Source organism: Chelonia mydas, chromosome 17 (genome assembly GCF_015237465.2).
Source record: "Chelonia mydas isolate rCheMyd1 chromosome 17, rCheMyd1.pri.v2, whole genome shotgun sequence".
NCBI lineage: Eukaryota > Metazoa > Chordata > Testudines > Cheloniidae > Chelonia > Chelonia mydas.
The window spans coordinates 13,078,947-13,104,000 of record NC_051257.2 but is presented as its reverse complement, the minus strand read 5'-3'; the positions used below and the strand labels follow the sequence as shown (position 1 = coordinate 13,104,000).

The following is a 25,054-nucleotide window of genomic DNA, read 5'->3' as shown; positions in this document are numbered from 1 at the left end:
TATCATTTACCAATACTACCCAAAGGACCCTGGCAATTAATCATAACTTTTTCCCAGGAAGATGAATGCTCCTATGGTGTAAATATTTACGATGAAGCAACCGCTAGTTTACTACCATGGGCAAGTTCCATAAGCACTATTTGCTTAAAATGGAAAAAGGGTCAGTGGATTTACCGCAAACCTTTACAGAAAAAGGAGTTATTTTCCACTGTGAAAAAGTAACCCAGTCCATTATAAAGAAACGAATAGCACACAAAAAATTGAAGTGCCAGTGTCTGCCTGCCTTGGTAACTCAGATTGGGAGACCCAGCAATAGGAAGCTTCTACAGACACTATGGGGAAGTATGGTCTAGTCGTTGGGGATTGAAAGTCAAGACTCCTAGAACATATTCCTGGTTTGCTCCTAACTCTCAATGTGGCCTTGGGCATGTCATTTATCCACCCTTAGCTTCTATCAGCAGCAACACTTTTACTCTGTCAGCAAAGATGGTTTTGCGCTACATATTTCCTTTTTGTTAGTTTTATTTTGGGGGCTGAGATGAGGTGGGGAAAGAGCTGGGTTTAGGAGCCATGTAATTTGGTAGAACATGCTTTTTCTAATATAGACCTTTTCAATGCATTAAGAAAACAAGTACCTCTCAGAATTTAGCCTAGTGTATCTAATATTCTTTCCCTAAGGAAATATGTATTGCAATCAACACAACAACTGCTCCCCAATTAACAAGAATGAGGAGACATGGAAGCTTCTCCTTCAAAATCAACTCAAAAGACTGTTTCTAGCATTCTGTCAAAAAAGGATTGGCAAGACTGAGTGCCATTTCACCAAGCACATGCAATAATTAGTGGAGGGAAGTGAGCACGGGGTTTCCAATAGCTTTATTATATTGTTATGCCTTTTTGACCCGAGCACCTAGCCATAGTTCAGGGCCCTGAGGATGTTCCAGTAGGAAGCAGACATTGATGGAGTCTGGTATTTTCTTTGGTTCAATCTTGTTTATTTACAAGGAAAGTACAGAGTCCTGCTTCTCTGAACACAGAAGGAATCAAAAACCAAAAGAGCAATTTCTTAGCTTACAGCCCCAAATCTTTTTAGCCAACAGACCCAAAAGCACTCTGTCTTTTCCCAGGGTCACACACTGTGCTCAGAGGCTACTGCTCGGCTTTCTTGCTTTTTCACCTCAGCGCCTCTGTCTGTTCTGCCATCCCTCACACCCACCCAAAAACAACACTCAGCAAAACCCCTCCACACACCTAGTCCAAAACTCCTGTGCAGGGTCACCTAACCCTTTTGTCTTAGGTAGTGGCTTGTGATTGGTGGGTATGAATCCACCCTGTATTTAAGATAACTGTAAGGAAAAATCAATCTCAACAAGGTTTTTACTCAACCCATAACAATGCTTCACCAGCTCATAACAATATTCATTACTGATACCATAGTACTGTATCACAAAAGCTTTACAGTCACAGAGAACATCATGGACATAAAAGGTACGAGATATCAAACATCATGGTTTTGAGATACAAGAGTGGGAGTGATGAAAAGTATGGATTTCAGTGCCAGTATGCAGTTGAGACTGGGAAATTAATGTTGAGGAAAAGGCATCTCAATAATGATACCACCTAGCTTTTCAAAAGTGTTTTTCGTCCATACAAAGGAGGAAAGTATCATTATCCCCATTTCACAGATGGGAAAAACTGAAGCAGAGAGGTAAAGTGACTTGCCCAAGGTCATCCAGTAAGTCAGTGGCAGAGCCAAGAATAGATGCCAAGTCCCAATCCAGTATCCTGTCCACTGGACCAGACTGCCTGGATTTAGAGGACATTTTGGATACATGTTCTTGTTTACTCACTATGTGACCCTAAGCAAATTACTTCCCTTTGCTGTAGCTCAGCTTCCCCTTCCATACAATGGGGGATAATAATACTCCTTACTTAGCATTTTCCACATGAGTGCCCTGCAATCTAAGCGGAGAGTACTATTGTATATATAGTGAGACCTATTCCCCACCCTATATTGCCTGGACTTGACAAGGAAGGATTTATTTAGGTATTTGTACCAAACTGAGCACCTCATAAAGAAGTTGCTACAAAATGGAGGTGGCAGCCACAGAAGCCACTGTACCTATAGGGCTGTGGAAGGTATTCTCTGCTCTCCATTCAAATAACCTTTTTGTTAGCATGTTTAAGTTTCCACCATTTATTGCTGGCATCATACCCAAGCTATATATTTTGCACACCGTCCAGCTTACCCTCATGTTTGAAGTCAATTGAACTGTATCTGTGGAAGGAATCCAGAATTAGGCCCTGTGACAGAATTCTCCCAGTCCCTCACCTGGCAATAGGGGAAGATAAACTAAAGCCCCATGCTACCATTCAGCCCAAGGCTCTTTCCTCAAGGCGGGCTTTATTAATACAAACAAATTAAAAACAAGACCAAAGCTGGTTGGAACACTCGGTCACAGCCACTACCCATCGTTCAAGACTGCAGCAAGCCGAGAGGAAAGAAATACACCCTTTCTCTGGATAGCTGCACCTGTGCTTTAGCCCCACCCCAGGTTACCCATGTGATAGGCAGGGAACCCTCTTACGCATGGGGAGTTAACAAGCACCTTTATCCATTGTCACACAGGTGCTGAAACCCTGTAGGGTCCTTATTGCTGAGCCAGTGGGACCTGCAAAGGAAGGTAGGGGCTGGGACAGTCCGGTCTTATGGAAAACAAACTAGAGGACAAATCAAACCTGGGGAGAAGGCTAAAGCTAGGGTTAGGTAATGCTAATTTTGAATTACCCTATTTTTGTTAACAGAACAAACCCCTACAGGAAGATGACTTCACTTATTAAAATGAGTAGGTTGTTTGGCGATGGGAGGGGCCTTCTCCAGCTTACAGGCTCCAATTCTATTTAATGTAATTCTATTACATTCCAGTGTTGCTAACTTTTGTGATTTTATCATGATATTTGATGTTTCTCTAAAAGCCCCAGCTTCTGGAGTCAAGTTATTAGATGAGAGTCTGCTTTTGGTTTTTAAAAGGTAAGTTTCTTACCCTCCCAACTGCATAGAAAACCTTGAGAACCCAAAAACTCACAATGTATCTCCTTTGAAAATTTCATTATTTCTGGGGGCCTGACTCTTGCTCTTTGAACACTGTGGGTTGGCAATACAGATATTCAAGTATCAAGGAAATCCATCCCTGAGGAGTTCAAGCCATGAAATTTCAGGCTGCTGTACTAGTGGAAGACTGAGCATTTAGACACAGCTGTAATCAATGTAGTGTTAAAAGAAGAAATAAGAGCAATTTTTCTACGGTATTTTATTCTGGTTGCCTCCTACTCAAAGACAAAATAATAAAACCTATTCATTGAAATCTTATTTAACTGCTTCATCTCTCCACAGTAATTGATTGGGTTTTAGACACTCAGCCAAAGGACATAATCAAATCAGGTTTGCTTAGTGATCTCCTAAGTAATCATGACAGAATATGCACAGTGTCGGAAAACTCAGTCTGTACGCTTCCTCTAACTGATTAAAAGATTTGGTCCCTTAAATTTTTCCATTTAGACAATTAAGCTGAAGAGACACAACAAATACAGTGGACAGATTGAGAGCAATAATGGATGGTGACCGACTACCTTTTTATTTTTTTGTGGTAAAGTGAATTATTAGTTTGGGATATTTATGTATTATAATAATTAAAGGTTTGTTCCTGCTCCCATTGCCAACTCCTACTCACTTCACTAAGACATGAATAAGCCCTTAAAAAACACGCATATTATCCCTGAGCCCTGTGAAGAGACTACAGTATTAGCGTATGACAACGTGTACACTGCGCTTAGGAAATCCTGGGCCAAGTTTAATCTTGCCTGTCTCTGAATGGAAGTGGTATTGAAGACAGACCACCCCTAATTGCTTCCTTTCACCAATACGGAGCATTATATCTACACAAGGCATAATGCCTCCACGGATGATGGATGAGCCAAACCACACTTTTTAAAAAAGGGACTAAAGCTGCAGAGTTTAACGTGCCAAGGGCCGAGCCATGGCCACACTCATGCATGTGGGCTTTAGGATGATGAGTATCATAACCAATGCTAGCCAGCGCCCATGAGTGAAGACAGCCAAACTATAGCCATGTCTTGCCAGAGGAGTGGGGGTGGGACAGTCATCATTTACTTCTATGGGTATGTCTATACTGTAAAAAAAAAAAAAAAAACCTGCAGCAGCAAGTCTCAGAGCCCAGGTCAACTGGCTCAGGCTCATACTACAGGGCTAACAATAGCAGTGTAGACATTCAGGCTCGGGCTGGAACTTGGGCTCTGAAACCCAGTGAGGAGGGAGTGTGTAGAGCTAGCTGACAGGGCCAGTCAGGAGGGAAATACATATTACAAGTATTTTACTAGCATTGGATACAAAACCATTACCACATGAGTCTCCAACAGCACAGATGGTAAATGTGATGGGTTACCCTCCACTCCGGGGTGCCACCTGATGTACTGGAGTACCACTGAGCCTGCCTGTTCCACCAGTCGGGGCTCCTTGTTACCACAGTATCTGGGCACCTCACAACCTGAAATGTATCTATCCCCAAAATAGCCCTATGAGGCAGGGCAACGCCATTATCCCCATTTTACAGATGGGTAACTGAGGCACAGAAACTAAGTGACTTGCCCAAGGTCACACAGGGACTCTGTGGTGCAGTAAGGAATTAAACCTGGTCTTCCAAGTCTTAGGCTAGTAACCACTAGACTACCTAGGCTGTACCTAGCTCCCCCAAAAAACTGGTCAGAAAGAGGTAGGGATGACCCTAGATCACTGAAATTTGCTACACATCTGTTTTTCACACCTGTATCCGTGTTTTTAACTGCACCTGACCTGACAGCTGAAGAGACTCTCCTCCTGTTCATACCGAAAAGCTTACTAATTAGACCCATTTCATCCAAAGCAAATAACCTAGAATGTTTTTCAGCATAGTCCTCTAGAAAGTGATTTCCTTGCACTCAGTTTGTCACCATTAGCAAAATCCGTTTTCCAGCATTACTATTCATTAGTGCTACTCCATTTCCAGCATTATTTTAAAAAGTGACAAATGGCTCCACAGAGCTATGAGTTAGAGTCATATGGCGGGTGTCACACTTGACAATTTATCCCAATTATCATACTTCCAAATTTACTCTCCCTTGGCATCTCTGATTCAGCCCCATACTTCAAGACACAGACTCCTGCTGATAGAAAATACTGTAGTTGGATTGTTTTGGAGGGGAACGGTATTAAATTTTCTGTAGTAGAACATGAGGTACCAAAAAGCTCCGTTTGGGTGGTTTTATTGCTTTCTGTTTTACGTTTATGATACGCCCCATCTGTGTTGGGATTGGATACACAATTACACACACGTCAAAATCGCTCCTAATGGCACAGTTACCATTGCAGAATTAACTGCACCATTACAAACTGAAGTCTTGAAAAGAGAAAAAAGAAAAAAAACAAACCACATTTTGTTTCCTAGCTACAGAACAGTTATGACATACTGTAGAATAGAGTGGGAAAACACCACCCATTAACTATACCATATGAAGTTCACGGTGTCCTTTCAAACCATGAGGTGTGGAGAGCCTATTTAGGATTACAGTACCAATTAAGGCTCAAGTGTAGATTTAAATAGGATGGCCAGTACAGAATGCTTGAACTTAGCATTTACATTGTAGTTATCTTCAAAGTCCTTTACAAAATGACATCAATTGGTCTGCACTGGGACTGTTATTTAAAATACTTTTACTCTTAAATTTACAGACTATCAGAATAGGGGGAACAACTGACACTCAGGGGGATACAGCTGTTTTCACAGGATGATCTTGAGATGTCCAGCACGCTGGCAGAATATGAAAATGAATGGTGTCTGCCTATGTGCTCTTGGGGAGAAATAATACCCAAGCTAAGTACAGTTTGAACGGTATTGAATTAGTTAATGGGATAGAAAAAGAACGAACAGTTGAGAAGTTGAAATAACTTTCAACTCCTCCTATCCATCACATTTTCACTTCAGTGTTTTTATTTATACTGAGGGTTATGTTCTTTCCCACCAGGCTTACCTGGCCCTCCCTACTCAGGCAAAAAAATTCCTGCTGAATACTAGGAAATTTTTGCCTGAGTAAGGAGTGCTAGTTCAGGTATTATCTTAAATTGCAGCTTACGACAAAGCTCACGCCCCTCAAGGAACGATTAACAAGACCATCCATCTTGGGACGGGTACTTTGGCATGCGCGCGCACACAAAAGAGAGACCCAGTTTCATACAATCTCAAAACATATGAACACATTCATTTAACATTTCTGTGACCCTGCTCCATGGGGAAGTTTACTCATTTTTTTCAACTGAATCAGGTTCCGAGATGGCGTATTAGTGCTTGGTATTTTTTCCAGTGGACTTAACATTGCAAGAAAAAACTACCTGCAAAGTAAAGCACAGCACGTTCAGTCTCTTGGCTAGCTCCTTTATAGCCTAAATGTCATCTTTCCAGATGAAAAATGCTTTGGAAACTCAAGGATGCTTTTGAAATTATTCCCACCCTCACTATCGAAACAGCAAGAACATACACTGAAATAATCCTTCCACCAAATTCTCAGGAACTATAAAAGGATCTTTTAAAAATATATCTTTTTAAAATGTCATATAAATAAATTAAAAATTAAAGAAGGCTATTAAACCACATTTATCATCATATTAATATTTTCTTACTCTGGATGCAAAATTTAGCAATCTTTGGTAATGAAACACCTGAAACTTAAAAACCTCCCATTTGCAATTGTAATAAGAAAAGCATTGAGGTACTGACCCTGCAACTGGATCTCCATGTGCAAGCACATGTCCAGCTGCAATATCTAGGCTATGTGTTACTAAGTGTGTGTACACAGCACTCAGCAGATTGTCAGCACGCAACAAATCCGATTTAATTTTTGGAATTATTGTTTGAGTTTTTTTTTTAAAATAGGTATGCTGAGTTCACAGAATTGCAAGCAGGTCTTTCTCTCACGCTAAGAATCCAGGAGATTATAAACACTCCAATTAATTCACCAAATGATAGAATGACAGTCCCCAAAGTAAATCATCATCAGTATTTTACCTCCAGCAAAACACACATTTGTTTGCACAAGCCAGGCTCGGTGTGGTCTCCATGCAACGGTGACTTTCAATGCCATAAAAAGTATGTTTGTAGCAGCCTCCTCTACCTCGCAGCATAGACTAGAAACAGAAGGGGGAAAAAAGCCACATAGAAGTTTAACACACAGTTTGCAACAAAATGATGCAAAAAGCAAAATAATCTAGAAAAACAAGATTTGACAACATTTCAGCTTCCTTCATAGAAAGAAATTAGACAATGGATCAAACTTAATTCTTACTCCCATTATACAGGAGATCAAGCTAGATTATCACAATGGCTCCCTTCTGGCTTTACAACCTATGAACATATGAAAATTCTAGTGTAACTGACTTCACTAGAGACTTATACCTGTGACTAATTAGCCCAGTAACCTGAATACCAATAAGGCTGCTTAAATTAAGCTTCCTTTTGCCAAAGAATCCACAGCAAAGTCAATGCATTGGAATGGAGATCAAGTCCCCAGTGCTGTATTAACTATAATACAGCAACACCCAAATATCTTTACAGGCATTTCTTCAAGTTTTGCATCATTTTTGTTTTTAATACAGTCATATCAATGCTGTATGGTTATTTGTTCCCCTAACAGATCTGCAGTTTCAATCATCAGCCACTTTGATGTTCAAATCCATCCATGGACAGATTCCACAAGCCAGGTTAAATGTATGCAGTACGTCACTATAATGACAGATATAGTCTATTTGAGAAAATTCATGGCAAGCAGATCAGTGTACACTACAGCAGCTTTTGTATGTGCCTATATAAAAAGTTTACATCAGTGCTGGAAAATTCATGACTCTCCTTTACAGGAAGGAAACAACAAACAATGCTGTAGCTTAAACATCATTTTTTCTTGAATAGTATCATACCCCACCACATCTGTTATTAAAGCTTTTAGCCTTACAAGAATACTCACTATCAATAACCAACAGATCAAGCCACTTAGCTGTAAACTTAAGGTAACTTTCTTGTAAAAAGTTACTACAAATAGTAACAAAAACCAATTTAAAGGCTACCTTATTAAACATCCACTTGTTTTAATTCTCCTAAAAAACTGCTTCTTTCTCAATCCTAATTTAAATAATACAAACCCTCTTTTACACCAGGAGTCTGTTCCAGGAGGACTGCATTATCTCCTTAAGCCTGGGTTTGCAGCATCTATCCGAGCGGTTCTCAAACTGGGGGTCGTGACCCCTTTGGGGGTTGCAAGGTTATTACTTGGGGAATCACAAGCTATCAGCCTCCACAACCCTTCTTCACCTCCAGCATTTATAGTAGTGTTAAATATTTTTTTAAAATGTGTTTTTAATTTATATGCAGGGGTTGCATTCAAAGGCTTGCTGTGTGACAGAGGTCACCAATACAAAAGTTGGAGAACCACTATTCCCGTAGGAATTTGCAGTCTATTTAGAATGTATGTTGCTTGGGACAGAGATTGTTTTTTTTTGTTTTGTTTTTTGGCACAACACATCAGATCAACAACAACAAATGGGAAAGGATTGCTATCACTATCAAGAGGGAGAGAAGAATATAATGGATTAACTTTTAAACCAAACCCTTTTAATCTAAAAGCCCCGGTGATCGAAATTAAAGTTTCATCCTCTTAGAGAAAAAGAAAATACAGCTAACGCCTAACCATTACAGTATAATTATGCACTTAGTGATTTTTTAAAAAAGGGTTAAAAAGGTGATTGTGCCCCCTGCCTTCAAACAGGTATTAAAGTACTTTTTGTATTATCATAGCACCTAGGAGTCCTTGGACCCCTTGCTTGGTGCTGTACAGAACAACACAGAACAAAAACACAGTCCCTGCCCAATGCCATATGTATGGATTTGAGAAGATGCACATCATCTAAGAGAGCCAGATCGTGCAGATGGATATTCTGAGATGCCCAGAAATACACATTTTTCGTACCTGCCAATTCTTTTCTGTAATATGGCAAAGCATAAATACGTCTAATTAGTTAAGATGGCACAGTACAGCTTGTTTTCTTTAATAAACCTTAGGCCTACTTCTGCTTTCCACTGGTTTAAATTAAAATCAATTAAGATACTGTCTGAAACTGGTAATGTAGACCAGATCTACACCACACACTTCGGAATAACTACGTACTGCCCCCATCCATTCCCAAATTGTACTTCTATACTTTTTAATGGGTTTTATGTAATATTGCTTGAAGCGATGGCACTTTAAAACAAATCAGTTCTCTATTCTTCGCTCTCATTTGCGGCACTGACAAAATCGGAAGACTTTTTCTTTAAGTTTTTCGCTGCCTGCTAGTATGTTAAAAACCACAGAAGGAACATTTTAAAAAGTAATTTTACAGCCCACTTTTTGCAATCGATGCAGTGGTCACCAAAAGCATTACCAGGATCAATATGCCTTACAAAACATTCATGACAGGGTGCACTTTAAACCATTCAGAGGTGCAGATATTGTGATGTGAGACTTCTCCATCTGGCATTTCAGTAAAAACTAGATTCAGCCACCCATGTTGGTAATCATAATTCAAAGAGTTCTTTTCAAAACAGATCACACTAATCATGCACCAAAAACAGACACACCAGGGAACTTATCACTGCCATGACTCCAGAATTAAAGATGTGTCAGCACGTTCACTAAAAGTGCTTAATCCTAGAGTTTATAATTCTGAGAAAGTTTTAGTAAAATATATCCTGAATTTGCAAAATTCATAATATTCTCTGTTAGGAGACAAGGACAAGGCAGTACAACCACAGAAAACCAGAAACATCAGTTAAAGGACAAACTGGTCTGAATACCCTGCTACAGCTATTACAATGGAAGGTGTCATCTTTGCTTTAGAAGATCTTGCCTCTGTGGTGCAAGCAATCTGCCCAATTACTTTTTCATGCTATATATTACTGCAGACAGGAGCTACAACAACAACAGGAATAAGCCGCAGAAAGTGAGACTACTAGAGAGTGGCTCCAACTTCTTTGCGTAAATCATATTTCTACTCTTCACAGCAGGGATTTAATAAATCAAAATGCAAAGTGACATTATAATAGACAGCTTAAGGTTTGGTTACAGGGAATATATTTTCAAACGGTTATTTTGGACAGAGAAGGGTCACACCTGATTTAGGTCTCTAGATGTTTATTTTTGTTAGTTTTGCAACCCTTAAAAAAAAATAAAAAGGTACCTTTGTCCACCGACAAAGCTTCACACCGGAATGGCTTCCAATCAATTTGTAACCTGGACAGAAGAAAGGGAAGAGTTAGTTCCATTGATTTTAAGCTGCAGTAATTGGCACACAAAATTAATCTAGTCTCTGAGCATTAACATCTCCCATCCCCGCTAGCCACCCCTAAAAATTAAACGTGTTCAGATGATGGATGTGACACAACACTAGAGCTTGTCTACAGGGAGAGCTAAGCTCAGTGGTTTGAGCATTGGCCTGCTAAACACAGGGTTGTGAGTTCACTCCTTGAGAGGGCCATTTAGGAAACTGGGGCAAAAATTGGGGATTGGTCCTGCTTTGAGCAGGGGGTTGGACTAGATGACCTCCTGAGGTCCCTTCCAACCCTGATATTCTATGGTAAGCCAGAGTGTGAATCTACAGCACACTAGCTTGCTGCACACTAACTCGCCATGTGGCCCCCACTGCAAAGTGCACTATGGAACTTTTAGTACTCTGTAGTGATGTCCATGCAGCAAACTAGTGCTTGGGGAGCTCGTGCGCGGGAGATTCACACCTTGGCTTGCCACACACTAACTCTTTATGTAGACACGCCCTATGTTAACATGGTGGAGAAACTTAACAAACACATCAGCAATTCCCTGCATTAGAGTTATTTCACTGATAGCATCAGCCTTTCTTTATTCTCGCGAGCCCAGATCTTAGAGGGAAAACCACATGTCACCCAAAACTGACTCCACCTCATTCAGGATGGCTGCTGATTGTTTACAAATGATGTATTTATATTGCCCAGTCTCCCTCTGATGAAAAGATGGTGGCCCCAAGACGGGGCCATGTAACAGAGTGGCAGACTCTAGGACAAATCACAGTGACAAAGAGTCTGTGTTGAGGCATCCGCTATTTAGGCACATTGTAACATGGCCGAGTCACAGCAGCAGGCAATCCAACTAGCTCCAAACCAGTCATACAGAGGATGGTATCTCCTCTCAGGCACAAAAGGAAATAGGGTCTGGAACACAAGGGGTCTTCAGGAAAAACCCTGGGAACAGCTAACCCTGGTGGAGGAAAGCTTAGGCAGAAAGGGGTGAATCTGGACTAGCTGCATGGTGCGAAGTCCAGGTGCTCATAGGTTTCTAGGGGAGGGCTAACGAGTATAAAGCAGACTTCAAGGTAGGAAGACCCTTCCGTCTCATAATGCATCATCTAGCCCCTCAGAAAGGTGCAGGAATCAAAAGCACAGGTTATATTCAGAACAAAACTTATCACACCTCTGCTCACCTCTTCCAGAAACTTCTCCCACACTAGTGTCTCAGCCCAGTTCTGAAGGGAGCACCTCAAGAGAATGATTGTTCCATCTTCATGCCCTTTCAACATAGACTCAAGAGTACCAGCAAATGGCCTATGTGAAGTGATATTTGTTCACTAAAACGCGGCAGACACCAACCCAGGGCCTCATGTAGGCCTCTAAATAGCCAGTGTATGTCATTCTCCAAACTGGCCAGACCTTAAATTAGAGGCCTAGCAGTGACTCTTCCCCTGGACAAGGGAAGGGGATCTTCTTCAGCAAAGTTGACAGACCAAGGAGAATCATAGCCAGCTCTCCTCAGCCCACTCATGCCACAACAGGGATAAGAGATGGAAATGGAAAGGAGAATGATGGGCTTGGAATGGAAAGAAGCAGGAAGGAAGCCTCGGGATTTTAAACTGGACTCAGGATATTGTGAGCCAGATTCTCAGCTGGTGTAACTTGGGGTAACTCCATTGTCTTCAGTGGAGTTATGCTGATTTACACCAGCTAAGACTCCAACACTATATTCTGAAGATAATGTAAATTTGACATCACTTCATGGCATTACAACAGTACTGACACACATTTCTTCAAATTCATTGGGATGAGGGGATTAATTAGATGATGTTCATTAAGCTCTAAGCACTATTACCCTAAATAGCCTACGTTAGGTTATTTTCCTCTTTGGAAAAAAAAAAAATGCTTAGATACCCAAATGTCTGTAAGATTTAAATTCTCTATGAAATGGACACAAAGAGATAAGTGGGATTCGGAAAGCCCACTTGCATAACTCAGACCAAATGCAGAGCTCTTTACTAATCAATGCAGACTGGACACCCACAGACCCAAAGATTTACCTCAGCTAGCTAGTTTTTCTTGGTTAATTCCAGCAGATGTTTATGATGTTTATTCTTTTAAGGCAAATAAAAGTTTATGAATCAAGTCCTCCTTCCTGCCCAGAAGCATGAGCTAGATATAAAAACCTACCATTCGGCACAAGGAACCATTCGGCACACTGCCACCCAGAGCGAATCAAAGAGTGGAATTAGTGTGTTTATTTTACTTTCTTCACTTGTGAAGTTATCACACACACCTCATTGCCACCAGGCTCAGGGTGATGCTCCATCCTGATTTACACACCCCTGCAGACTCCAATGAAGTCAGTGCAGAATTAAAATAAGAGTAAGAATGTGAGTCAGATGTACCAGCTACAAGTAAAGCAGCATGATACACTGCAAGCACAGAAGGAGGCTGTGCAACTGTCTATCCATTGAGCACATACAGCACTCAACAGGCTATTCCTGTTCATAGGTATTGAGCACCCGTCACCTCCTTCTGAAGTCAATGGGCGAAGAGAGCACTCAGCACCTCAAAGGACTAGCCGAAAGCATGTTACGTACACAGAAGTTACACAAAAATTAATTCTGATGGACAATGAACTATTGGCTGCCAAAAATCCTATGGGCCAGAATGAATTACTTCAATGGAGAAAGACTGTGCCTACCCCAAAGAGCTTACAGTGAACAAATTGGAGAAAGTTCAGAGAAAAGCAACGAAAACGATTAAAGGTCTAGAAAACATGGCCTACGAGGGAAGATTGAAAAACTTAGGTTTGTTCAGTCTGGAGAAGCGAAGAATGAGTGGGGACATGATAACAGTCTTCAAGTACATAAAAGGCTGCTACAAGGAAGAGGAAGAAAAATTATTCTCTTTAACCTCTGAGGATAGGACAAGAAGCAATGGGCTTAAATTGCAGCAAGGGAGGTCTAGGTTGTACATTAGAAAAAAATTCCTAACTGTCAGGGTGGTCAAGCACAGGAATAAATTGCCTAGGGAGGTTGTGGAATGTCACTGGAGATTTTTTAAGAGCAGGTTACACAGACACCATCAGGGATGGTCTAGATAATACTTAGTCCTGATGGACTGGACTAGACGACCTCTCAAGGTCCCTTCCAGTCCTATCATTCTATGAATGGAGCTATTCCATTTTATACCTGCTGAGGGTCTGTCCCCATCTTTTTAGGAAATAACACATTTTGCCAATGTATTTGGGGACCTGTGTAGCCCCCAATTAACATTTTAAATGTGGGATTTATTTTCACCAAAACTACATAGAGAAACAGAGTTTAGGGCCAGAAGCGACCAGATCACCTACTCTGACCTCCTGTGTATCACAGGCCACCACCATCACCCAGCACCCGCATGCTAAACCCAACAACCAAAATTAGACCAAAATATTACACCCCTCAGGAGACTGTTATACACCACAAGCAGAAAATAGCAGGAGCCAGATGTGCATCAGAGCCCAAGGCCCCCGCAATGGCAGGGAAATGATTAAGTGAGATATGCCCAGATAATCCTGGCAAGGGGCTTACACCCACATGCTACAGGGAAAAGCAAAAAAACCAAGGCCATATGAGGCATGGGAGCCTGGTCTAGTGGATAGGGCACTTAACTGGGAGTCAGGAGACTTGGAGTCTATTCCTGACTCTGCCACTGCCCTGCAGTGTGACCTTGAGCAAGTCACTTCATTTCCCTGTGCCACTTCTTCCCCTCCTGTCCTGGGTCTGTCTTGTCTGTTTAGGCTGTAAGCATTTTGGGGTAGGGACCTCTTCTTAGGTTTCTACAATGCCTACCACTGTGGGGCCCTGATTTCAATTGGTGCCTGTAGGTACTACTGTCATTCATTTTCATTATTTGTCTGAGTAGAACCTACCATGCGTCTTCTTCCTCCCTTCCAAGAAGGTGCTATTGGCCACATTTGTAGCTCATGTCACTCCACAGAACTCCCATACCCTATTTTTTTTTAAAAAAAACATTTTACCCATTCATCAGGTGCCACGTGCAGCCCTCCATCGACAGTTTTAGGAGAGATTTATTTATTTTCTCCAAGACTACAGCACCGAATGTCAGTAAGAAAGTCTCAATATTATCACTTTTTTTTTTAAAAAAAAGAAATACTATTATATTAACGTTTTACTGAAAATAAAACCTACCTGCCCAAATCCCCTGTTGACCAGTTCACGGTAAAGAAAAAATTAGATCAATCTTAAGAGATGTTGCGACCCTGGGATCCTGAACCTACAAGTTTTATTTCCCTTGAGTAAGGGCCACTGATGCCAAATTCACTATGCCAAGCACCTGCAAACCTCCAATAAAGGCAATGAGGACTGCACATGCCCAGCACCTCCTAAGATTTTGCTCAACATTTAAGAGAGGCTGAAGCTCTCAGCCAACTTTAGCGATGAAAAGTGTCTGACTCATCTAGTTGGCCTGTGCCAGGAATTATACTATTGGAAGAAATAGCACAGAGATCTGCAGAAGTGCTTAAAAGCAATTTATGTAGCCAAGCTCTTCACCTGTTGTGTTGACTGTGTGGAAAGTTTGGTGACAATTGCCCACTCAGCCATCCTAATGGTTTCAAGGACTATAAAGTAATGGCAAAGTCCTAAGCCAAATGAAACGCATCCCCATGCAGGTTAGTGGCTAAAGTTTAACAGCCCACTACGGCTATTTTAACGAGTAAAACCATTCCTCCAATTTCTCTAAAGCCCATTTATCTATCTCCCATTTGGTCTACCAATACCAGCAGCAAGCCAGCCTAAGTAACACAGGAGAAAGGAGCACAAAGGACTGTGCATACTCATGATTAAACTATACAGGATACGGTAGCACTTTTTGTGGATGCAAAGGAGACAGAATCAAACTGAGGCTCTTCTCTCTCATCATGTTGTGTGTCTGCTACCTGAACCATACATAATGAACTCTTCAGTAGCCCAGGCCAGACACCTTTTCCATCAGCTGAGCCAGGTCACCCTCACTGTTATACTTTTTTTGGTTCTGTGGTAACTCTATTGATCTTCTTTCCTATTTGCGATGCTTACAATGGCTGTTTCAATTAAATGCAGCTACTGGTCCCATGTAAAAGCACTCAGGGCACGCCTGTGCATAGATATTCCCAAGGACATTCTGAACATATCCAACTGTTTTTGCTAGTAGTTTCAAAGTGCTAGCAAAGAAATTTCAAGTTTCACATCTTCCCAAAACACTCATAATGAGATACAGGCTTAAGCTGAAAGTTTAGCTTCAATATACTCCAAATAAAAAAAAAATGCTTTCCAGACAGCACTCTCTTGAATCACAACTAGATGGATTTATGGTCATAGCACTGCTCAAAAGAAGTACGCATCAACACATCTTTAAATGACCAAGTATTCATGTAAGTCAAGCCCATGAAATACCTTTATCATCATAAGCAAGATCATAATGAAATCAACAAAAAAATTTTTACTGAAAGCACAAGGACTTCAAAACTGGGATTTTGTACCAAGTGAGCCTTCTCTAGCTGATGAATTCTGAAAAAACTAGAGCTTGCCAAACAGTGAATTTCAGTAATCAAGCCTAAGTGTTATAAAAGACGTGAATTATAGCCTGAAGGTCAGCTTTTGAGACAAATGAGTGTCCTCTGGCTATAATATTAAGAGGATAAAAAGAACATTTGGTAATGATCTGTTCTGACAGCCAGACTTTCAAAAGAAGAGACAGAAGCTACGTTACAACTGTCAAGCAGCAGGGTGTACACAGTGAAAAAATTTAACCACAACTCAGACCCAAGCTGCACCATTTTTATCAATGGATTTAAAAAACAAAAACAAAAGACCATTGTTTGGCATCCATACAAGGATCACATCCTACATTCTCCATCACTGAGAATTCGTCACCAGTGAAATGATAGTGTGTGTTCTCCATTACAACAGCATGTCATCCATGGGAATTGAAAACATCTCCAGGAAACTCAGATGTTCAGGCCTTGTCTGCACTAGGAAGTTTTGCCACTTTAACTATACTGGTATAACTAAAAAGGCAAAACCCTCTTACTGTAAATGCAGTTATACTGGTATGAGTGCGAGTGCTTACCCCGGGAAAAGCTTAATATAGTTCGGTAAGTGACGTACGCTATACACCAGGATGAGGTACCTTTGTACCGGTATAACTGCATCCACACTTGAAGTCGTACTGTTAACTGTATCAGTACAGAACAACACCCCTCATAAATACAGTTATACAACTATCCAGTGCAGACCAGCCCTAAGTAGCACAGAAACGTTGGGCACACCACAATGGAAGGTCATTACACTATCAAAAAATTGTTTTGCCAAAAAATTGAAAGATGTAGGGCTGTGAAATTAAGGATTTAACCATGACAGACTGAGCTAAATAAGCAATTGAAATCACCAGGAGGTGCAAGAGCAAAAAATTAGCCACGCTCCCCAATAAGGAAGAAGTCATTGCAAGCCCTGGTGAAAGCAAATTTGATGTAACGCTGAACTTGAAAATCAGACAAATTCAGAAAGAGCTGCTGTGAACAGGGGATAATAAACATCCAATATATTTGTGTGGTTCTATTAAGCAGTCTCCTTAAATAAACACTCTGGTTTGAAGTGACTGCTACCTGTTAAACCCAACACTCATCAGGAGAATGTTCACAGGAATAAAGTTTCCCATTTGCTCCCACAATGCAAAAGTGGAGCGTAAAAGGGTTGCAACGTAATAAGGTCACTAATACAATAGTAATTCACCTCCAACAGCTACCACACAACTGGGGTACTTAGCAAAGATTACTTGGCAGAGAAACCAGGGCGGCAGGTGGGAAAGAGATCACAAAAAAGGCTGAAAGGAAACTACTGGAATTAAATTAGTATTTGATGCAAAAATATGAACAGTATCTGGTAACTGGATAGGTTGGCCAGTCATGTTGGTGTTTATTAAACTATAAACACACTCTGGATTTTGTTCTGAGCTCTGACCAGTATCTCATGGCTGGGGGAATGGGGGAAATCAATCAACACAACCAGTAGAAGGCCTAGTTTTCACAACATCCTTTTTAAAGCATTTTTTGGGGAAAAATACTTTTAAAATAGGCTTGTGGGGTAGGAAGCTTTCAGGGCCTGATCCTGAAATATTTTCCTATGAGTAGTGCAATTGACAGAATGACTCCCAATGAAAGTGTTTGCATGACAAAGGGTTGCAGGACTGGACCCTGACTGCGAAACAACTGCAGCTTAATACCTGTGATTCTTTGCCTCCCAACTGAGCTGCTAAAATGTTGCTTTGAGCGCCTAACGTCCTCTGTGAATATCAAAAACTTATGTTTGCATTTTCGACGTTGTAAAAACCTGCTGTGACTAATAAATACAACCTCTCAGGCCATGTGCATTAGATACAAGCGAACATATGCGCCTAGGTGTCAGAAACAGACTGGGAAATTGACAGTGATGAACTGCCAGTAGCTGCAACAAACTCCAGCCTCAACCTTAATTTACTGACCATAAAATATCTTGCAAATTTTTAAAATTTCAGTGTCCAATATGATACTGTTTTTCATTTTAATCAAAGCCCAGATCCATCTTTATATTACACAATTGCCAAACTAGCGGAGCATATAAAACCACCGATGTATTAGAGCACCATTTCCTATCAAAGCGTCTGCTTGACAAATAGACTGCCACAAATACCACTTCAACGTTTTCATCTATATTAAACTAGTGCTGAAAAAACCTCATGCTTTGTGCAGGCATAGACAGAGCAAAGTGGTAAGCAGGACCACTCACAGAGCTGCTGCAAACGTTCTTGCCACTAACAAAGTAATGTCTACTGAATTTCCAGTATTTGGGCGGAATGAAGGAAATTGCCCTACAACTATCACAAGATATTACCCAGTAATACACCTGGAACACACCAGCTAGAGCAAAGCCAATATGATTTTACATACAATAAAGCAAATACAACCTCAGGAGGAAACAGAGACAAGAGATCAAGTGAGGAATCTTTTGATTATTGCAGGACATTTAATTTTCCATCCTTTTTGTAAAATTAGCTCTCCAGCCCCCACCCATAAAAGACCGATGTGATCACTAGTTGTTTGCAGTGGTGTCCTAGCTGTGTTAGGCCACATCTACAGTAGTGAGCTTACAGTGACATAGCTGTACCACTGTAAGATCACTCGCGTAGCCGCTCTATGCAAGCAGCATAGAGCTCTCCTGTTAACATTAAAAAAACCCACCTCCACGAGCGGCCGTAGCTATGTTGATGGGAGAAGCTCTCCCGCCAACATAGCGCTGTCCACACTGGAACTTCTGTCTAAGTAACTTATGTCACTCAGAGGGGTATTTTTTCAGACTCCTGAGCAACAAGTTACACGGACATAAGTGGTAGTAAAAAGAAAAAGTGTACTTGTGGCACCTTAGAGATTAACAAATGTATTGCATGCATCGGATGAAGTGAGCTGTAGCTCATGAAAGCTTATGCTCAAATACATTTGTTAGTCTCTAAGGTGCCACAAGTACACCTTTTCTTTTTGCGGATACAGACTAACACGGCTGCTACTCTGAAACCTGTCATAAGTGGTAGTGTTGACATGGCCTTAGTCCCAAGACATTAGAGAGAAAAGATGGGTGAGGTAATGCCTTTTACTGCACCAATTTCTGTTGGTGAGAGAGACAAGCTTTCAAGCTTACACAGAGCTCTTCTCTGGGCCTGAGAAAGGTATTCCTAGCATCACAGCTAAATCAACAGTGGAACTGATAGTTTAGCATAAGTACTTAGCACACATTCTAAGGTACCATTCAAGGTGAAGTGGCCTGTTAACACCCCTGCAGTCATAGGAAAAAAAAGAGTGGAATTAGCAGGTTACACGTTGTTGTAATAAGTCATAAATCCAGTATCTTTATTAAGACCCTGATTTTTAGAGTCTAACACAGCTATAAATTTAAGCTCTCAGGCTCATCTTTCGAAGTGGTTGTGGAGGTTCCCTTTGAGGATGAGGACGAGAAGGCAGATGGCAGTGTTTGCCAAGGGGTGATGTGATACAGTGACCACTGATAGCAGGAGCTGGTGTGTATTTATCATTCTATTAATGAAAACTCACCCTTACCTGAGCCTCTGGATGCACTCACCAATAATACCACTTAGCTCTTACACACTGCTTTTCATCAGTAAATCTCAAAGCTTTACAAAAGGAGGCCAGTATCATCATCCCCATTTTACAGAGGGGGGAACTGAAGCATGAAGAGGTATGCGATGCTTGATGGAAACTTCAGAGCATGTTCTCCGTGTACGCCTGTGTGTCAGTTTTACTGGCTGCTAGAGACCAAGTTGTTGGTTTTTTTTAAAGCATCTCTTTCCTCCAGCTGTTATTTCATGAACTGGGCAAATTTATTCTTATGTCTAGGACTTTTTTCAACTTCTAAAAAAAAAAAAAAAAACCACACCCCTCCTATTGTCTGGGCAGACAGTGTTATGAAGAATGCAGGGAGACACTTATCCTTGCCTGTCTCTATGTCTACAACCTGTGTTTTGTCTAAGTCTAACAGGCCTCATGACTTCCAATCCTCCCCCCAGTAGTCCCATCCCCTTTCAAAAAACCAATATACCTAAAATAGAAATAGAAAGAGTCCAGTTCTTCTCCCCACCAGTTTTACATTTGTAACTTCATCCCCTTACACTGACGTAAGCAAAAGGTTAATCAGGCCCACAGAAACTCGATTATTATCACTTTCTGTGCCACTAATGCTATGCATCTAGCCGAGCAAATGAATATAGTCACCTCTCCGTGAGCTCTTGGCAGCTCCCACACCATGACCCTGCTCAGCCTCAGTTACTGCTGCTCTTAGGGCGTTATTTCTTTAACTGTATATTCCATATTTATTTACAGATACACAAATTCTCTAAGTAAATTTAGCAGATTTAGAGCCTCGTCATCTAAAACCACTGCATTCTTCTGCTTACAGGCACTTGAGTGAGAATAATTTTATTTTATGTTTTCACAACTCATGGTTAATATTTCCACAACAAACATTTTAATTCTGTTGTTCTATCTATAGCATACATTTTAGTAGCTGCACTATTGTTACCAATACATAACCCAACCGGAAGACTACTAGCACTCCCTGGAGTTCAAGGGCTTTATTTTCCTCTTGATGCACAGGGATTTACACAGGGATTTACACAGGGATTTCAGGCTTGGGTATCATCCCCAAGCCTGAAAGATGAAAATATAACTTTAAGTATGCAACCCACACAGGGGTACATCACGCTTCCTAAACCTATCAGTGACAGTGTCTATGCAGAATGCAGCATCACATTCACAGCACATTTAGCCTTTAGCCTTTAGCCAGAAATTTCAAAAGGGCTCAGTACCCATAATCAAGTGCAGATTTTCAACAGAGCTCAGACTATTGGGTGTTGGACCCTTTTGAAAATCTGGCCATCCGAATCAACAATGGGAGCTCCTGAGTACTTTTAAAAGTCTGGCCTCAACTGTGCATGCTGAGCATTTGGAAAATGGACCCTGAGCTCTTCCTGACGTCAACACCTGAACATCCCACACACGCTGAAAATCTTAGATCAAAGCACTTTACATTGACATCCTAATGGGATGAGAGAGCACCAAAGATGTTACAGGACTGAAATAGCCCCTGCTATTTCAGATACTGCGTTCCCTTCTATTATTTCTTTCCCTTGGATTTCTCTTCTACCGAGGCCCATTAAATAAGTAACCAATTTTCTATAACGTGATGATTCTTTGACATTAGAGAACAGGATGAGAGAAAGTACACATACTATTGAAATGGATATTCCCAATCATTTGGCATTTCCATTACCATTCAGCTAACAAACAGGAAATTAAGGTTATAATTAAATGCAAAATCATCAAGGATGAGAAAGCAAGCCCGATGAAAGTGAGGACATTCTGGACATTATTAAGGCTCAAAATTCTGCTCTCATTTACGCTGGTGTAAACACAGAACAAATTCCATTGGACTTTCCAGCCAACAGAAGAATTTGGCCCAGGTTGCTTTGTAAGTATATAAGTAACATTACCTCAGCCACATTATATTAAATATATACTGTGCAATACACAGTATATATACACACAGTGTGCATATATTATATACACACACATATACTGTATATATACACACAGTGTGCATATATTATACACACACACACACATATATACACACACACACACACACAGTGAAATACACATGGACAATTACCCAGGCAGCTAGCCCACACTAAAGCCAATGGTTCCGCAGCTTCTTTGCGCCAGTCCCCAAGCTAGCTCGACTGAAGATAGCTCAGGTAGATCTACACAAGCTGCAATCACATCCCATGACTAAAACGTAGACCTACCCCAAGGTAACAGAGACATGGAAGGAGTCTCATTTGGAGTTTCTCCCTGCTTGGGTTCTCAGCCTTATTTTTTTGCATTTATATTCCCACTGGTTTAAGGTCCTCTTTACTGTGCCCTTCTTAAGCACCGTAAGACTGTAGCTACAGTCCTCACTATAGACTTCAAAATGGGCACTGTGGGGGGATCATGTTTATGGATACAAAAAAATCACTTAGAGACAAATCTGCTTACTAGACAAAGGATGATTTTTTTTTTTTTTTTTTTTTTTTTTTTTTAATTCCCAGCCCTCACCCTGGGATCTGCATGTCAAGATGGGTTCATTCTGACTTGTCTATCGCCGATAATAAGTAGTCTGCAAATCAGAAAAGTTCAAATTCCATGAATAATTCATTAACCAGAACAGAATACAGCTTCCTATGCCACAGCTGATTTTGTAGAGCTAGCAGGATAGTGTAAAAGTTTACCATGTTTTTTGCATTAGTAAAATAAGCAGACCTGACCTGGATTACACATAAGGAACAGATGTGTTGATTCAGAATGGATTATTTTAAACAGTCACTCTCTTCTGATCATAATCATAATTTAAGGGTGCCTCTAAAGCTAAAGCCACACTTAAGTTTACCTCCTCATCTGAATTCAGCCTCCAACACTTAGAAGTCATGAGAGGTAAGCTTTTCTACACACAAAAATTCATCTTCAGACCAAGCATACCAGGTTTCGGCCAAGAAGGAACAGTTTTGAAAAACTATAAACAACTAAAGGAGTTAGAATATAAGCTACGTCTCAGCTCTACGTACATACTGTTTGCTCTGGCAAACAAAGTAATATCAATGGTTGATTTCTATTTTCAGTTCATTTCCTGTCTGCCTAAATAGATGAAAGCTACTATAACATTACCACTGCAAAGTAATATCACTGTAAACATAACACCCACAGTCAAATACTTGAAATAGACTCATTGCTAAGACTCTCTCTCTCTCAAGTTAATTATGCCTTCAGGGATAACGTTGAAAAGAAAGTGAAGTTTAACCCATAGCGACCAGTAGCTGCTAAATAAATTATATGATCTTTTGAATCCTCTGCACTTTTTTTTTTTTAAAACCACCTTGTAAATATGTCTCTATAGTCTGATCTCTGGAAGAATGTTGTTTTGACATCTGAAAATAGAAAGGCGGCAAATTAAACCCCTATAGAGCAGGATGCTCTGATACTAGTTTTTGTGAATATAGTGTACTCAGTGCACAGTGGGAAACTGTTTCACTGAGAGGTTTTAATTTAACAGAAATGGGCATGCTAAAATTAACTCTTTGGAGACTGCAGGTTTATTCATCCAGCTATGATTGCTGGCATTTTCCAGAAAGCAGAAAAAGTAAATGACACGTGTACCTAAAAAAAATGCAATCTGCCAACAGGAAAGTGAATTCTTCCCTGAACGTCTCAAATGATGAAAATTTCTCAGGCAGATCTGCTCTGGTGTTTAAAACTTTATTTGAAGAAAAGTGGGCTCTGTGTGCAATTTTGATCATTTAACTGAACATTTTTTATGTAGCACCAAATAGATATCTCGTCAGAGCCACAAAACCAAAGCAAATTAAAGGCAATTGGAAAGGTGAAGCTGCCTGAATCACTGCAGTCACTTTGCTTCACTCTTCCGGAAGACATAATGCAGACTCACAATTGGGCAGGGCACTGCAATGCAAACATGGGGCCCAAATCCCACAAGATGCTGAGTGTCCTCAGCTCCCATGGCAGTTGATGGCCCCCAGCATGTCAAAGGGCCAGGGCCATAAGCAGCATTTATAATTACTTCCTATCATCAAAGTGTTTCACCAACTGAAAGACAGTAAAAGCCTCTCCCCTCACGTCCATGCAGTAGCAGAACAAGATTCCTCCTTAGGACTCCACAGATCACTTAGCAGGGTACCAGCTACCATGCTGCCTAGCACATCGGGGTCAATCTTCCAACCCAGGGAACAGCCAGAACCCAAATTCCCAGGCAGCTAGTGCACATGCTACTATCTCCAATAGATGCTACTGCAGTGCATGCCATCCATCCCACTTCACATTCCCTCTCCACCCTACGCATCTACCAGCATCCCTGCTCCTAAGACAACAGGCTAGGACAGGATTTGACCTTAAAGTTACACAGGGGCACAAAAGTGCACTACATATTCAACTACTTTGCAGCAGTTTACATTGCACTTGTCACCAAAAGTATGGCCTTCGGCAACAAAACCAAAAAAGACTTGAGCAACCCGGATGTGTGGGAGACACTTCGGGCTTCCAAAGGTGTCAGCAAGCAGCAAGACAGATACCCACGTGGAGGCACTACAGGTTAGTGGCCAAGTTTTGCAGAACTTTATTTCTTACGAAGCCTTTGCTAGATTATTTTATTCTAACTCTGAGTTTTATGCATTTCCCATTTCTTTTATATCTGTTCTAAATTTAATAAAAAAAACAAAACAAAAAGGCACGTGCACAAGACTGGATGGCTGGGACATGGAGCTGGATCACCTTCACGTGACCAGGTCAAAGAAGCTAGAACACGCCATCAGTGACTGAAAATGTTACAGAAAGGCCACAGCTGTTTGACTTACATGAAACAAGTTCACTATCTCAGACTAGCTGTCAAGTCACACATCTGTAACACAGTAGACACCCTTTTTCAGGAGCTTCAGGAGAGGAACTAGTGTGTGAATGGGCATGAAAACTAAACTCCTCTCTCATCTTTAGAGCTGAAGATCAAACTACTCTCTCATATGCCCTTGAGCTACATTGCAGAGCATTGTGCTACCCTTGCCCAAGCTGTACCTGTTCTGGGGATTGAGGCTTTTGGTCTGCAGGGCTGTAAATCAGGCATTTTTCATGCATTCTCACGTACATGTTTTTTAAAATAATGGCCTTAAGTCCAATAACATCGTTCTGTATGGTTCTTGAAAGAAGTCATTATCTAGTTTTCCTCCAGTGGACGATTCAGATTAATTTGAATGAATTTCAGCACTGAAATCAGAGTATGAAATTGAGAAGAAAGTACTGGACTAAAATATTAGAAGTGAGGCTAATTTTCAAATGCCCTTCAAAAGCCCTCTCTTTTGGGAGTTGGATATGCACCAGGGTGTTTTCTCCCCAAAACATTAACAAAATGTTCGGCTCACGAAGAAGATTGGTGCCCACTAGACTCCAAAATTCCTGATCAGATACTACTGTTTATGACTTCAAGAGCTGCTGTGCCCTATTAAGTATTTTAGGCCTGGAC

The 25,054-nt window shown here is 40.9% G+C and overlaps 1 protein-coding gene across 7 annotated transcripts in view; it reads right to left on the bottom strand.

Moving 5' to 3' along the window:
• Positions 1-25,054, bottom strand: part of LOC102929958 (S-adenosyl-L-methionine-dependent tRNA 4-demethylwyosine synthase TYW1) — a 130,585-nt gene that overhangs the window by 81,014 nt on the left and 24,517 nt on the right. For all 7 annotated transcript variants that reach the window (XR_005222603.2, XR_006286257.1, XM_027831409.3 and 4 more), the window contains exons 10-11: positions 10,316-10,368; positions 7,116-7,234 (exon numbers count right to left, since the gene is read on the bottom strand). Coding sequence is in view for 5 of the 7 variants with exons in the window: in XM_027831409.3 (XP_027687210.1) it covers positions 7,116-7,234; positions 10,316-10,368 (172 nt within the window). In the remaining 2 variants the exon portion in view is untranslated. The remainder of the gene's footprint in view (positions 1-7,115; positions 7,235-10,315; positions 10,369-25,054) is intronic.